Raw genomic sequence first — 16,929 nt, 5'->3', positions numbered from 1 at the left:
CTTCAGTAAGGCCTTTGACAGTGTACCCCGTAAGATTGTCATAGAGAAGCTGTTGAAGTATGAGCTGGATTTGCAGATCAAAAAATGGCTGAATAGCTGGGCAAAGATGGTAGTGGTCTGTAGTATGAACTCTACTTGGATGCCCATATCAAGAGAAGTACCCCAGGGCTCAATACTGGGTCCAGTCCTGTTTAACATCTTTGTTAACAATCTGGATGATGGAGTAGAGTTCACCCTCAGGAAATGCAGGGATGACACAAAAATGAGTGGAGAAGCTGACTCACCAGAAGTGAGCCATCAGTGAGCCATCACTCAGACATCCAGAGTGACCTTGACAGTCTGGAGAGGTGGGCTGGCAAAAATTTCATGAAGTTCAACAAGGAGAAGAAGTGCAGAGTGCTGGCCCTGGGGAGAAACAACTCCAGGTGTCAGTATGGGTGTCACTCAGCTGAAAGGCAGTTCTGCAGAAAAGGACCTGGCATTCCTGGTGGACACCAAGCTGAACATGAACCAAAAATATGCCGTTGCTGCTAAGAAGCCTAATGGTATTTTTGGCTACATTAGGCAAAGTATTGCCAGCAGGTAGAGAGGGGTAATCCTTCCACTCTACTCAGCACTGGTAAGGTCACATTAGAGTGTTGTGTCCCTCTCTAGGTCTCCCAGTATAAGAGAGGCCTGGACATCCTGGAGGGAGTCCAGTATAAGGCCACCAAGATAATGAAGGCACTGGAGCATTTCTCCTATAAGGAGAGGCTGGGAGAGCTGTGACTGTTCAGCCTGGAGAAGAGGGGACTCAGGAAGGATCTTATCAATGCCTATAAATCCCTGAAGGGAGAGGGCAAAGAGGATGGAGCCAGCCTCTTTTTGCTGGTACCCAGTGCCAGGACAAGAGGCAATGGGCACAAACTAGCACACAGAAGGTTCCCTCTGAATATCAGGAAGTGCTTCTGTGCTGTGCAGGTGACATTGCTCTGGCACAAGTTGCCCAGAGAGGTTGTGGAGTCTCTCTCTTTGCAGACCTTCAAACACCACCTGGACATGGTCCTGAACAACCTATGTATCCCTACCTGAGCAAGTGGGTTGGACCAGTTGACCTCCAGAGGTCCCTGGATACCTAAACTATTCTGTGATTCCATGATTCTGTGAAAAGCAGCTTGAAAATACAGAATAACCTCCTGTTAGAAGTAAAAATTGGTAGCAAAAAAAGTGTTTTTTAAGTAGTGTTTTTCAATTTGAGATGGTAACAAGTTTTCTTGAACAAATACAGCAAACAAATAAGCAAGCTCCTTTGCAAAAGCCTCTGTGAGGCATCACTTTCCTGACCTTACACTAGCTGCCTTTCCTTTCAAAAGTAAGATGAAATATTTAAATGTCTTAATGCATTATGCTTCTGTTTTCTGCCCTACATTCTTGCACTTACAAATCAAAACATCATGACATGCAAAATTTATTGTCAATGGCCTAGATTTTAACTTTTCTCTTTTTTGAATCTGTTTTTCTGGTAGAGGTTTTTAAGACTACTGTAGTTCTTATTAATCCTCCAGATGCAAAAGCATCGTTTACCTAGTCTTTGAAGTTCTATCTCCAATGTTTGCATATAAGTGAATCACTATATGTCTCTTATTAGCACTGATTGGTACAATATTGTTTAATGCTTGTACAGTATTGATAGGTCATGGCCTCACTTTTATCATAATCACAATGTGCTGACCACCATACAAACATTTTTTTTTCTTTTACTTGAAGAGATTGCCCTCAGTAGTAGGCATGTGAGTACATGAAATAGCAGGCAAGAAACAGTTAAAATAATACTGAGAGATTCCATAGATAAGAATTTTGTCAACAAACAATAAGGAAGAGAGAAGGTATGTCTATAGTTTTAAATACAGCCAAATAGCCTGAACTAGCCTATGTTAATACGACTTAAGGTTAGCACCTGAGAGCAGACTGCATGCATCTGTCCTACAGACCACGCAGTCTAGGTCTTCCCTGGAGCCTGTATAGTTCCCATTTCACTTCATTTAGTTAAGATTTTTCTTTGAATAATATAAGGGCTACCCTCTAGAATGATGGTATGTTCTATGTGTGCTGGGGTATGGGACGAAAACACCTGCACAACCTTCCTGGAAATAAGTTGATTTGTTCTTATCTATGCATCCTCAGTGCACAGTACCTTGAACCATGTCCAAAATGAGTTGGGGGAAAGCTAGTACTTTGAGTGCTGCAGGCAATCAGGACCCTGTGTGCTCAGGCATACTCATTGGTTCCCTTTTATTTTTCACTTCCTTTACTTTAGAACTGTGGACCCTGAAGATTTGCAGCATTTCCAGTTTACCTGAAATCTGGGTAAATTTGTGGTGTCCAAAAGCTGCGGCAACTCTAAAGTTACTCCCTAAAGAATCAGAGTTCTCAGATTGTGGAGCAGAATGGTCCATTAGAGGGGTTGGAGATAGAACTTGGGTTACCAGCAGTTTCAGCCATCTGATTTGAATCATCTCTGCACATCTATAAATGTTTTCATTTTTCTGTAAAGCGGACAGATACTAGTGTTGACAGATTTTTGTTTGTACATATATATTTTTTCCATGACTATTGGCAAGAGATTGGTTTATAACTTGTGGAAATTAACATTCTCTGAAAGTCTATTTGAAGCCCCCTGTAGGTGTTTTAATGTGTAAATGGGCACTCCAAGAGTGTGAACACTTCTTATGATAGATAAAGACGACTAAGATGAAGGTAGTACATATTTATCATTGCCCTTTTGGACACCAGTTCATGAACAGAAGCATCTTAGATTATTTTTTGAGGCATAAAAGCCATGTCCAGATGTCCCAAATAATAAACCCAGTAGATCTGAGCTAGTGTTTATATTTTCTCATGAAATTCCTGGTAGAAGGGAGAAACCTATTGATGTCACCTGAAGCCACCCTGAAATGGAAATCCTGCCTGGACCAAAACTGACTCAGACATACTGAATTTGCACAGTGCTTGAATAACTGACTGATTTATTCCTTCAGGAGGGATGTGTAGCTAGTAGACACTTGAAATCTATGTGTTCAGTTTTGAAATCCTAGCTAGCTGATCCCTGGTCATAAGGAAAAGTTCAAGAAGAACTGTGATATAAAATTTGATTGGAGATGGTAAACACTCAGTTCTAGTATTTTCTCATATCAGAGAATCTTGCTAAAGTCATGAATACTCACACCTAATACATTTATCTGAATACTTTATATTAATAAAATACTAAAGCATATCTTTCAATAGGGTAGATTTTAAAATATAGCTAAATTTTGAAGAGGACAATGGAAGCAACTTCAGTCTTTCAAGCTATGCTTTCTCAAAAACTTTTTAATTTGAAGAATAGCAAGAAATATAAAAAAGAATTATTAAAAGCATGAGTATCTGTTGTGAAATCTTGATCCAAGTTTGTTTGTCCTTATCTCTAAACAGAGGTCCCAATATTCATGTTTTGCCATGCCACATGTCCATATTAAACATTCAAGGAAAGTGATTTTCTTCCTTCACAAATGGCAAATCACAACAAAGGAAGCAAAAATAGAGTTCAAGTCTTCCACCTTAGGGTATAACACGCAGTAATTATGGATTCCATTTCTAATAATTATGACTGATTTGTGGTGCTCCCAAGCACCCAAATTTATGGTGGGATTGACTGGTAACTTCATGTTCTTAATATTGGAATATCTGAATTTGAGTGCTTCTGTGATGCTGCAGAAAGGAAAATCCTAGACAACATGCCCATTTGGCACAAAGAGAAACAGTTCTTCCTGATCCTAAACAGACAGTCCTGTCAGATCTTTGCATCCTGAAAGATATTTCCTCCCTGCTCATAAGAAGAACAAAGCAATGTTGAATAGAGTGAGCAATCTTAGGTATGGACAGTAGGGACAAGAAGCCAGTTGGTTCCATTCTTCCTGTCCAGTAAGACTTGACATCAATATTATTAATTATGCAGTGTTGTTTATGTTGCAATTTTACTATATGTATCAGTCTCAATTTAATCTTAATCTCTTTTTTTTTTTTCTTTTTTTTTTCTTTTTTTAAGTAAAATTTGCCTACTCCTGATGCTGTAAAAACCTTGGAAACATGACACATTTTTTACTTCATTGTTTTAAAAACACATGGGAGATATTTATATTATTTAGCAATCTTAATAGAATCTTAAATCTCAATGTCATTATTTTTCAAGACTTGGAAAGGGAATATTTATATTTAATAACTATAAATATATATTTATATAAATAAATAAATAATGGTATTTATGGTAATACATAAATAAATCGTAAAGTAAATGGTATAAATGGTAATATATAAATAAATAATGGTATCAGTAAGAGTTTAAATAGTTGTCTAGGTTTTTTAAATGATGCTGCAATATTCATATTAAGACTTCTGTTAAAAACATACTAGAAATATAATTCCATATTTTCCCTTCCATAAGAAATAGCAAGCTTTTTCCATGTGACATAATTTCTTTGTGTACTTGCAAATAGCAAAATTTTGGATAAAGGTAATTTTTTCATGTCAACTAATTTAGCAATTACATTGCACTAATTTCATGACTTTTTTCATTTTAAGTATTAAATAACTTATATAAGCACATCAAATGCAAAGGTTGATTTTGATTCTTATTATTTTAGATTATTATGTCATGCAATGAAAGACCATATAGTGCGTGTTGCAAATGAAGCAGAATTTATTTTGAACCGACAAAGAGCTGAAGATGTCCACAAGCATGCTGAGTTTGAGGTAAGCCTAAAAGTTGATGCATTTTTGCTTTTCTGTTTTCACTCAGTTGTCACCTACACTGTAATTCCATGCAATAAAGATTTTCTTCCAAGAAAGAAATTTATATTGAAGACATTTCAAAATTAGTTTTTAAAAGCCTTAGCTTTAAAAGCCTCAAACACAAGGAACTGGTTTAATTTCTCATCTCCTCACTGAAATTCATGAAAACATTTACAGCTTGAAGAAATCCCTTAATCAGAATGTCTGCTAAACTGGTATGGCAGACCCTTTAGTTTCACAAAGAAGTTTTCTGATTTATTGCAAATAGTAATGCAAGTCACATTACTAATTATTTCTGTTGGATTTTATCAACAGTAAGTTCAGTAAGAAAGAAAAACAGCTAATATATATAAGGCATTTCAAAAAATTAAGAAATATAAATGTTTTGTTAGAATTTGTATTTTATGACATTTTGTTAGGATACTTTTGCTTTTTGGATCTCCTTAGAGAATTTATTTTCTATAAATTACATATTGAAACATGATAATACGTATTTTAGCTACTAGTCATTAACTGATCATTAACTAATTAATCATTAACTACTGACAACGTGTTTACATTGCCTGTTCTTTTTAAGTATTGGAAGAAGTAACATAGCAGCTGGATCCCATAAATCTATAATTTTTGCCCCTTAAAAGGAGTCAAATTTTAATTGCTTTTTCCATCAATAAGTGTTGTAATTAAAAGCAAATTACTTGAAAATGATGTAAATGTACAAAAAAGCTATTTCAAAAACATTTTTTCAAGTTCAGTGTTTAACATGTTTTTGATGATTCCTTTGGGATTAATTTTGTTCCTATCCAAAAAAAAAAAAAAAATCATGCAAAAGTGGTCAAATGCAGTTAAAATTCATATTTTTGGCATGACTTTACCAAATATAATTTTGTACTTTTAAACTGCCTTTATAAACATTTCAACATCACTTGTTTTTATTATTTCCAAACTTGCTTGTGTTTGCATACATTTGTATATAAATATGTATGTACAAGCACACTTTTCATGTGTTTTAATTCTCGAGTGACCTAAGATTGAGATAGACTGACTTAGTATTAATGATAAGAAATAGCTGTATCAATTTATCCATCTGTCAGAAAATGTCAACAAGCACCTGGTGGATAGAAATCCAGTAATCTTAGCTTTGATGAGGTTTTTATCTCATTGAAACAGCTCTTTTAAATGTACACTTTGATGTACTAGTTCTTGTGCTCCTTGACCTAGCTGAAAAGTGTGAGACGGAGATATCTGTTGTCATTTCGAGTACACATAACCTTTACTTCATTTTGTCAGAGCAGACAGCAGACACTTGTCATATGGGATTGCAACAACTTTATTACCAAGAATATACTGAATATTTCAAACTTAGATAAAATCACATTTACAATTAAGTGTGTGTCAGAGTGAAGTTTCATATTGCCTCAACAATAAATAACATTTGATATTTATCACAGCATCACGCAGTAACCTAAGATGACAATAGAAGATTGAGTTATCTGTTCTTTGAAGAATACATAGAGGTATAAGGTCTGTCAGAACTCTAGACAAAATGAGAATATTCAATTAACTTCCAGCTTCTGTTAGCAAATAGGATTTAGAATATTAACTAAATTCCCTAAAGGAATAGCCTTAAGTCAGTCTTATTGTCTGGTGAAGAAACCAACACATTTTTCATATATGAAATTTTTCATTATATTTGTCACATGAAAAACCTCAGCTACATGTTTCAGATGAATAAGATAAAATCTGAAAGTCATAAAAGAAAATTATGATATGTAGTCTGTGTTAAATATGAACCTCAGATGTACTTAAATAAAGTGGCAGTTAAAGTCTGAAAGAAAGTTTTATATATTGCCTTTAATAATGGTAGGTATATAACCAAGCATTTTATTATTCATCCTACTTGAAAGTAGTAAGGACAAAGAGATTTCTGGTAGTTTTCTCTTGCATAATTGTAAATCTGTCATTTTGTTTTAATAAGCTGTATTGGTATATATTCCGGGGTTTAGTACATGTTAATCATTGCTCTCAGCAAGAAAAGTGAGTGGCTATTTTATTTTTACCTTTTAAACTTTAATTGCATAATTATGGATGAAATTATTTGGCCCAAGCTGCACTGAGTTTTGCCTGCGTAATGGGGAGGCCTTGGACCAGCATGTAAATTTTATTCTGTGACTACAGCTGCAGTCAGGGCAAGAGAAAATCCTCCTAGAATGGTTGCTTTGCAGTTAACTTCCATTTTGTTAACCTTTGTAATTGTTCAGGAAGAAAAATGAAAATTTAATTTTACTGTCCAATGAGCTGGTGAAATATTAACCTCATTACTAAGTGAGATCATTGTACTAATTGGTGCTTCCCTGTACAAGAAGATAAATTGAAAAATGAATTAACCCTTTATGAATTAGTGTAATGATTGTTCTTTTCCAGATAGATTACTTGAAAAAATGGCTATAGCCTAGTGGAAAGACCACTGTTAAAGTCTTACCAAATACTAATGCAATCACTAGCAAAAGGGTAGTGTGCAGAAATATGAAGAATAAGTACAATCTACCATGAGGTATGCTAAACTGTAATTGCCTTTTAGAATATTAGAAAATAGTGGTCTATTCAACACTAAGTGTTACAGCAGTGAGTATTGGTTGAACATTCTAAAATGGTGCACAATAATCTGTGCATGCAAAAATGTAGGTCTTTAAAATAGGTAATTTTCAAATTAGCTCTTTTTTGAGAATAAACCAGCTTTTGTAATTTACACCTAGAAAATTGACTCCTTTTAATTACCGTAGCTACATTTGCTTTATTTAGACATTTTGAAAGGATCTTTACTGGGAGGAGAAATTGGATTTAATCTTAACGTGGTTTTGAGAAAAGAAATGGAAAATTTACATTGTTCTTATTATATGTAAAGAAAGGATTTATCAAAACTAAAATGCACTACTCAGTTTTGACTATTTTAGAAACAAATTTGCATGAATAATTACAGCATTTATTTTAGAATTAATTACCTGTTAAAGGAAACATTATAAAAACTTTAGATCTTAGTTGCAAAGATGGTGACTTTTTTATCCATTCAGATATTTTAAAAGTTGTGTGTATGTTAAGAATTTTTTTAATTTTATAAGACCGAAAATATACTTCTTAATTTGATAGTCAGTTTCCCTTTAGCACCCATAATAATATTTATTTTTTTTATTTCTTTAATTTGAATTGTAGATTTTATTGAAGTTTAAGAATCAAGCCCAGCATACATGTATATATATACATATATTTCTGCAAGACTGGTTTGAAGTAGAATATACTGTATATACATATGTTATACCTGTATTTTATGCCTGAGAATACATGAAAATTTTGCAAAACCAGCTCTTAAGGCATACCCATGGTCACATACACACACATGGAGTATGTATGTTTTTAGTTGTAATTCAGATGTTTTTGCCCTTGATTGCCCTTTAAATTCTACATGTTCTGACATCTTTCTTGTGAATTAAATATAGTAGTAGAACCATTTAAATTGAATGGTGTGTCCTGTTCCTCTTAAACATATCTTAATGAGCTTGTTGGTTCTTGATATATTTAAAGAGTTTTAGTACATAACCATTTTAAGGTGACTCCTAAATAGCCTATCTTTTGTCAAGTAGATGTACTTTCATTCCTAGTCACAGTGTGCTCAATATGCTGCTGACAGAAGAGAGGAGGAGAAGATGTGTGATCATCTTATCAGTGCTGCTAAGCATCGAGACCACGTTACAGCCAATCAGCTAAAACAGAAGATACTCAACATACTAACAAATAAGCATGGTGCCTGGGGAGCTGTTTCTCACAGGTAAGCTGCAAACATAAAAAGCGTGGTTTAAATTTTAATTTCAAAGTTTAAGAGCAACAGTTACTGTATAACTGAAAAATGAATGTAGTAGGAGTTAGAATTGCCTAAATATATTCTTTCTCTGTTGTTAGTCTTTTCTTCAACTGTTTTTTTGAGAAGTCCTCTTTGCTAAAGATTCAAAGATTAAATTCCTTGATAGATTGCAAACATGATATTTTACCATAATTTAAATAAATTGTAATGGGTATTTGTCAATCATAAAGCAGATATAATACTGATACTGTTGGTGTATCATTAGCTTTTGAGGCTCCTAACAGTATCATAGCCTCTCTGAGTGAAATGCTCTGAATGAGATACTAAGAGAAAGAGAGCTTGCCATACAGATGTCAACAAAGGAAGCCTGAACAAAAGATCAGAGAGTCAAAATGACATGTCTAGCATTATAGTCAGTATTAGAACAACCAGCAGAACTGAGTCACGCAGGTTGCTGTCTAATACTTTCTTCTGTTTATAGCTTTTTTGTGCAACTGATGAAGCAGGAAGGTCCAGTGGTAAAACTGTCCTACTATAAAACAGTAGTCAATACCAGCCATGCAAAAAGTCTATACACTTAAAGCAAAACCTATATGTCTGCTTGAATTTTTCATCTAAAGCTGAATGCAACCAAAGTGCACTCAATTTTGCAGGTGCTCCTGTAAAACCAAACAAATAAAACAAAACAAACAAACACTGCATGATCCAAAATATAAAATTCTTATGATATGTAAGTGATAAAATATGTGAGATTTTAATCAGATCTGTGTTGAATGCTGTTTTTAAAAGTTTATTCTATTTGACATAGAGATGAAATGAAAGTTTGTCATACTAAAAAAACACAAAGCCTTGCTCTTCTGAATCACAAAAATAGCCAGTGGCTAAGGTGCTGACCTTCATGTGGAAGAACTGAGCTCAAATTGCTCTTTTCCTTTATGCAGAGCAAGGTCTTGAACCTGGGTCTGTCATGTGAGTGCCCTGTCTGCAAAGCTAGAGACTGGCAAGTCTCTTTCTTGTTTGTGCATTCTAGCCAATTAATAAATTGATTATTTATTCAAACTGGAACAGCTCAAACAGTAGAGATTCAGGAAGTTTTGCTCCAAAATATACTTTTTTATAGTTTAATTTCCTTCTTAAATCCTGTTTGTCTGCTCTAAGTCAGGCAGAGCAGAACAAAGAGTTCCATTTAAGCTGAGAAGCCTTTTCAGTAAAAATCTAGTTAAGACTGATATGCTGATTTAAATAAATAAATAAATAAATAAATAACATCCATACATAAATATTTTTCTTTCAGGAAAAACTATCTGAATGTAGATTCAGCTTATTAGAAAAGATGTTGAATAATAGACTTGACACATCAGTAATAACATTTTATAAATACCATGTGTACTGTTCATTCTTTTTGTCATGCTGTTTAGTTGGATCTTGAAGTTTACAGTGTAAACTAAAATGTAGATTTTCGTATTCATCATCCTCATATCTTCCAAAGAAAACACAATTTCCTGGATGACCGAGGAGATGTATTTTTTTTTTATTTTTTTAAGGCAGAATTCAGCCTTGAAATTCTATAGTCTAACATCACAGACAATTAATTAATTAATATTTAAATACATTTAAAAAATAATTTTAAAAATGACATTAAGATTCAACAACCATGTTATCTCTAGTTGAAACTTAAAGCAGTGTATCTGTAGATTTGAACCTCATGAAAATAAGTGCAATTTTCAGTCCTTTTAATGTCTTTGAATTTTTTAAAAAGTTGTGCTTCAAGTTTGGTTGCAGACACTTTGCAGGCTTTGGTCAGTTCCTCTCCATGCCACTGGTCACTAACTCTTACAGGAAACTATCTCCTCTGGGTCAGACAACTTTCCTCTCTTGCATTGTTGAAGGCATACTAAGCGTCAACAGACCACTGCTGCAGCTTTTTTTTGCTTTTTAGTCCATGATAGTTTTTGATGGGCCATGAAGCAGCTAGACACCTTTGACAAATCTATCATATTTCTTATATCAAGAAAAATAAACTCCTGTTTTATTCCTATCATGACACTTCCCCTGTGTGCTTGCTTCTCAGTTTCTTGCACTGCTGCTTTCATATTTTGGCCACATATAATGCAGCTGTTGGCCTAGTTGGTTTTTAGATACAAGCTACTTGTGGCTAATTTTTAACCTAGAGAAGTGAGCAAGTTGACAGTACAAGGTCTCCAGGTGGGGTTCACCATTCACAAGAGCTGAACAGGACACGTCCTTGCACTTTAGGTCCTACCACACATGTCATGGCAACTGGGTGATCCATCACACAAGCACACTTTCTGTTATGAGACCTAATGGACTGTAAAGGGAGAGGCCTATGACACCAGCAGTTATGGGAAGATGACCAGTTGGAAAGCATCTACACCTTGTTAAGAACCAAGGTCACTGGTTCTCGGTGAGCAGATTTAAAAGGCTTCAAGTGTAGAAAAGAGAAGGCTAGGGAAGCTATTTAGGCACGGAAATCAAAACCTGTTGTTAATTAGGTGGTTTCTCCAGTACTTTTTATATAATGGAAATTAAGATGTAATCTAAAATTTTACATTCCTGTTGTCTTGGCTGTCAACATGCTGACAAAACATATTTAAAGTAATGATTTTTATTCTTGATGGAAAATTACAGTGTTGGCAGTCTCTTCATGCTTTCCTATGCCCCAGAAGATACAGTCTAACTGGAAGAGAGCTAATAAAAAAAAAATAGTTTGGCATTCCAGACATCTAGACCTCTGTAGTGACCACATCACTTCTGTCAGGAAGAATTTGTAGAGTTTTGAAAGCGCATCACCAATTCCCTGTTTAGCTCTTGAATCTGAGAACATTGTTGGAAACTGCAAACTAAAGAAACATGACACACTGGAGTACGGGATGGCATCCAAGCCTTGACGGGCTTGAGAGGTGGGGATGCACAAACCTCATGAAGTTCAACAAGGCCAAGTGTGAGGTCCTGCAGATGGGTCAAGGCAATCCCAAGCACAAATACAGGCTGAGCGATGAGTGGATTAAGAGCAGCTCTGAAGAGAAGGACCTGGGGTTGTTGCTTGATGAGAAGCTTGACGTGAGTTGGCAATGTGTGCTTGCAGCCCAGAAAGCCAACCATATCCTGGGCTACATCAAAAGCAGCATGGACAGCAGGCCAAAGGCCCATATACGCTGCTCTCGTGAGACCCCAGCTGGAGTACTGCATTCTATAGCCCTCAGCTATAGGGCCACCAGCTCAAGAAGTACATTAATCTACTAGAACAAGTCCAGAGGAGGGCCACAGAAATGATCAGAGGGCTGGGGCACCCTTCTTAGGAAGACAGGCTGAGGGAGTTGAGGTTGTTCTGTCTTGAGAAGGCTCTGGGGAGACGTTATAGCAGCCTTCTGGTAACTAAAGGGGGCCTACAGGAAGCCTGGGGAGGGATTCTTTATCAGGTAATGTCGTTATCGGACAAGGTGTAATAGCTTTGAAGTAAAAGAGGGTAGATTTAGGTTAGATATTTGGAAGAAATTCTTTCTTCTAAGGGTGATGAGGTACTGGAACAGGTTGCCCTGAGACGTTGTGGATGCCTCATCTCTGGAAGCATTCAAGGTCAGGTTGGATGGGGCTTTGGGCAACCTGGTCTAGTGGGAGTTGTCCCTGCTTATGGCCTATGGCAGGATGTTGGAACTAGGTGGTCTTTAAGGTCCCTTCCAACCCAAACACTCCTTGATTCTAAGAAATCCTTATAAGGATTCTTATAAGGATTTCTTAGAGGGGAAGGTGAAGAAAGAGGTACCCAGTTCTGCATGAGAAATGTTTAGGAATAGCAATGCCTTTTGATATCCAAAATGGGTAAGATAGGTTAGAATCTACTTTTGGAGGATGAGTGTGATTTTTAAGAGCTTCAGTTCTCTATGACATACACCATCTGCTGCCACTGATATACTGACAATTGCACCACATAGTGTATATATATATGTATATATATGTATACACATATATACACGTTTTTATTTCTTTGTGTGTGTGTTTCAAGGTAAGGAAGAGTTTTAAGTCCTTTAGCAAAGACTCTTATGATATAAAATATTACACTGTTTCAAATATAACAAAATATAACACTGTTTTCAGAAAATCTTTTTTCCAAATTTGTTATCTTTTTAACAAATATTTTCCCTTCACTTCTTAAAGAAGAAAAAAAAAATATTTTGCTCCATTTTTTGCAGGTGTTAGCATCAACTCCCCTACAAGAAAAGGAAATTATTGAATCATCTTATTTTCTCCTACATATCTCAGATAAAGAGTAATGGTTTTTATAATGTTTGTGCCCTTAAACCAAACTAATTCTGTTTTTCTCATTTGGGCAACCATTTTAGATATCTTCAGTTTAGATATCATCAGATTAGATATCTTACACTAAACATAGAGTTTTCTTTTATTCTTTCTTATATTTAACGTTATACCAAATTTGTATATCTGCATGTTTTTTTTCCATTCAGATGAGCAATTGATGAGTTGGCTATTTCTTTGATGCATTGCCACGTACACACAGTGAATATGCAACATCCTATTTCCTTCATCTTGGGAAGAATCAAACAGGGTGTTTCATAGCTTATCGTTCAAAGCAACTTTCAGCCAGCATTTACCCTTAGATTTTTTCAGGGTTATAGCCTTCATGTCACAACATATGCTTCCTTCTGTCTTCTCTGTCAGCTTCATATGGTGCTTCTCTTCCTTCCCATCTGCTTCACTCCCCATACACATCTTTCTTTTAATATATATGTATATGATATTTAAAAAAAAAGTTTACTGAAACCTGTCTGTGAACATGAATCAAATTGCTTCTCAGCCACATGTATGCCTATTTTTTGGGCTGTAATCTGTCACTGTGCTTGTTTGGAGGGTTCTGTTATTTCAGCTGCTTGGTTTAATCAGATACCACAACTTTGTAAAAATTTTTATTCAAGAATACTTCACGTATAGTTATACTTACAGTTTCTATAAGTCTAAGGCAACCAAGGGCAATACAGGAGAGGTCTGAGCTCCAGGTTCTGTTCTAAATCAAATACAAAATATTTGTCATTGATATTTTCACATTATCAGTTTTGATATACATGGGAGGATTACTATCATGAGAAAAAATGACATTTAAAAGTGAGACTTGGTTCTCTTGCTTTCAGTGATTTGACGAAGGAGGTTCCTACATTAAAGCAGCTTTACCAAATAGCAAGTATACAAGGGCTTTTTCTGTTCAAATCCATCTTTGGTTAAACTAGACACCCATAACAAATTAATCATTCATGGTGGAGGGCAGAGCTGTCAAATTCATTCTGTGGTGAAGACCAAATTTGTCTGGGGAGACAGGCTGGAAATAAAGTTTCTTGCCAGACAGCTAGTTTTGCCTCTCACTACAGCATGTGCTTCTACAGAGATTGGGTTCTGCGGGGGGTGGGGGGGTGAGGGGGAGGGGTGGGGCAGGGAGAGAACTGAAAGAGGAGAACTCCCCTTTTCTGAGCCTATAGGGCTTGGCAGTTAAACATGTTGATTCTGGAAAGACACTGCTTCTAAACCAAATGTTTCCATTTTACAGCAAGAGGGATGAGAACACATGAACTGAGTAAGCAGGAGTTTCCCTTACAGCCAACCTTGGCATGCTCTGACTCTGTCATCATACTAGCTGCTGCCTTAGGAAGTTGAGAGAGACACAGAACCCATCCTGTCCCCCACTGCAAATCGTCTTCATCTGGTTTAGCTATTCATTCATTTCTAGCTCATTTTAACTGCTAGACATAAATTGCAAAGGAAGCCTTAGAGTAGTGGCAAAGATGTAGGACCAGATCCAGTCTACTGAGTCTAGCAGAGTGTTTAATATACCTATTGTTTGAGGGTCTGTTAAAGTGATGCATTTTTCCACATAGCCTGTAAGAATTAAGAATTTGTTTTTGGAATTGGTGGAATATGGTTTTGTTTACAAAACGTTGCTTCCGGATTGATTTCATGGAATCCGCATACGTTTCAGCTGATTCATTAGATATTTTGGTTGCAAGTTCCAAATATTCAGTTCTGAAACAGTTTCATCATGATAAAACATTAAGAAAATGCTTTTCTGTCTTCTGTTGTTTTTACTTAACTGCACTACTTTCGAGGTACCTTGAGATCACCAGATGTGTCTTCATTATTTACATCCTTGGTCCAGTATTAATCACCCTTCTGTAGCAGGATTTGGACATAAAAGTGATTGAGATTATTTTTCTAATTTGAACACTTTTTTTGTAGTATTTTACTACTTTGATGTTCTTATCTCTCTGCTGTTCCTGCTGCTCTGCGCCCATTATATTGCATCCACTACCTTTTGTGTACCCTGCTAGTTTCTCCCTCCCTGATTGCTTACCACTGTGGTGGAAGGCAGAGACTGTCCAAAGAAATTCTTGCTAATAAGTCTGTACCCTTTGAAGAGCACAATAGGGACAGAAAAATTCTGTATCAATTCCTAAGAATAAGTTAGATGTAGGATGCTATTTGCAACTTGCCAAGAAACAAGCATTGCATAGCCAGAGATGGGCCACACAAGTGAGTTCAGTTTGCTTGAGTGACATTTATTCAGTTCTGAATTTGTGCAAGGACAGTAAGTTGTTTTGAACTGTGGTGCTTTGTGCTGTAGATTTTCTCCCACAGCTGGGAGCAACCTCTGAAGAAAATAATTTTTTCCAATGTGAATTTATTTATGTAGCAGTATAAAATTATTTATCTCTAGTAAGTACAATACATTGTACTTAAAGTACAAAGATATTCGTTTAACTTTATTACTTTTGCAAGAAGAGATTTATTTTTTCCTTATTTACTCTGTCTTTTTCCATTTTTAGGAGAAGTTTTTGGTTGGTTGGTTGGTTGGTTGGTTGGTTTCTGCCTACATTTTTCCCCCCTTTAGCTTCACAGCAAACACAAAGAGGAAAATTTTGTCCATGTTATTTTTCTGCAAGCTTTACACACAACAGATCTTTAGATTTCAGTATAGTCTTGAACTGGAACAACAATCAGAATACAAATTCACATGACGTAGTGTCAATTTACTATGTATGTTTTTATTATAGCAGTAACAAGAGGATTAAAATTGTATGTATGTTAAGAGAGACCAACCTTAAGAGTCTGAGAGGGCCTTGTGCTTCTTCTTAGGTCTAGCCATAGAGATAAGAATATGCACATACAGCAGTTCAGCTTCCAGTATACTGGTCATAAGAACGGGTTCAGACCAGCAGTCCATCTAGCTCAGTAACCTATCTTCATCTATAAGTGAATGCTTAAGAAAGAGCAAGAATAGGTGAAGTAGACATGATCATAGAATCATTCAGGTTGGAAATGACATCTAAGATCATCTAGTCCAACCTTTAACCTAGTACTGACAAGTTCACCATTAAACCATGCTACTAAGTTCTAAATCTACATGATCCTTGAAGACTTTCAGGGATAGTGACTCAACCACTTCCCTGGACAGCCTATTCCAATGCAATTTCAGTCAAGAAATTTCTCCTAATATCGAACCTAAACCTCCCCTGGAGCAACTTGAGGCCATTTCCCCTCACCTCATCACTTGGTACTTGGGAGAAGAGCCCAATCCCCACCTCACAACAACCTCCTTTGAGGTAATTGTAAAGTAAAATAAGGTCTCCCCTGAGTCTTCTTTTCTCTAGACTAAACAGCCTCAGTTCCCTCAGCCTCTCCTCTGGACTTATTCTCTAGATCCTTCAACAGCTTCATTGCCCTTCTCTGGACACACTCCAGCACCTCCATGTCCTTCTTGTAGTGAGGAGCCCAAAACTGAACACAGTACTTGAGGTGAGACCTCACCAGAGCCGAGTAAAGGGAGACAATCACTTCCCTAGTCCTGCTGGCCACCCTGTTTCTCTTACAAGCCAGGATAGTGTTGGCCCTCCTGGCCACCTGAGTAGACTGCTGGTTTATATTCAGCCAGCTATCAACCAATACCTCCCACATCCCTAGCTGCCAGGAAGCTTTCCATACACTCTTCCCCCAGCCTCTAGCATTGCATATGGTTGTTGTGCCCCAAGCGCGGGACCCAGCACTTGGCCTTGTTGAACTTCATAAAGCTGGCCTCAGCCCATGAGTGCGGCCTATCCAGATCACTCTTCAGAGCCCTCCTACCCTTGAGCAGATCAACACTCATGCCTAATTTGCTGTCATCTGCAAACTTACTAACGGTACACTCGATCTCCACATCCACATAAAGATAAAAAGATAAAGATATTGATAAAGATGTTGAAGTGAAC

The 16,929-nt window shown here is 36.3% G+C and overlaps 1 protein-coding gene across 15 annotated transcripts in view; it reads left to right on the top strand.

Moving 5' to 3' along the window:
- The window catches only part of NBEA (neurobeachin), a 509,188-nt gene that overhangs the window by 267,158 nt on the left and 225,101 nt on the right, over positions 1-16,929 (top strand). For all 15 annotated transcript variants that reach the window (XM_038174546.2, XM_072032602.1, XM_072032605.1 and 12 more), the window contains 2 exons: positions 4,659-4,767; positions 8,460-8,626. In XM_038174546.2, the coding sequence (XP_038030474.1) occupies positions 4,659-4,767; positions 8,460-8,626 (276 nt within the window). The remainder of the gene's footprint in view (positions 1-4,658; positions 4,768-8,459; positions 8,627-16,929) is intronic.

The sequence above is a fragment of the Anas platyrhynchos genome, chromosome 1, assembly GCF_047663525.1.
Source record: "Anas platyrhynchos isolate ZD024472 breed Pekin duck chromosome 1, IASCAAS_PekinDuck_T2T, whole genome shotgun sequence".
NCBI lineage: Eukaryota > Metazoa > Chordata > Aves > Anseriformes > Anatidae > Anas > Anas platyrhynchos.
The sequence above is the reverse complement of the archived record's forward strand: the minus strand, read 5'-3'. Positions and strand labels throughout refer to the sequence as shown.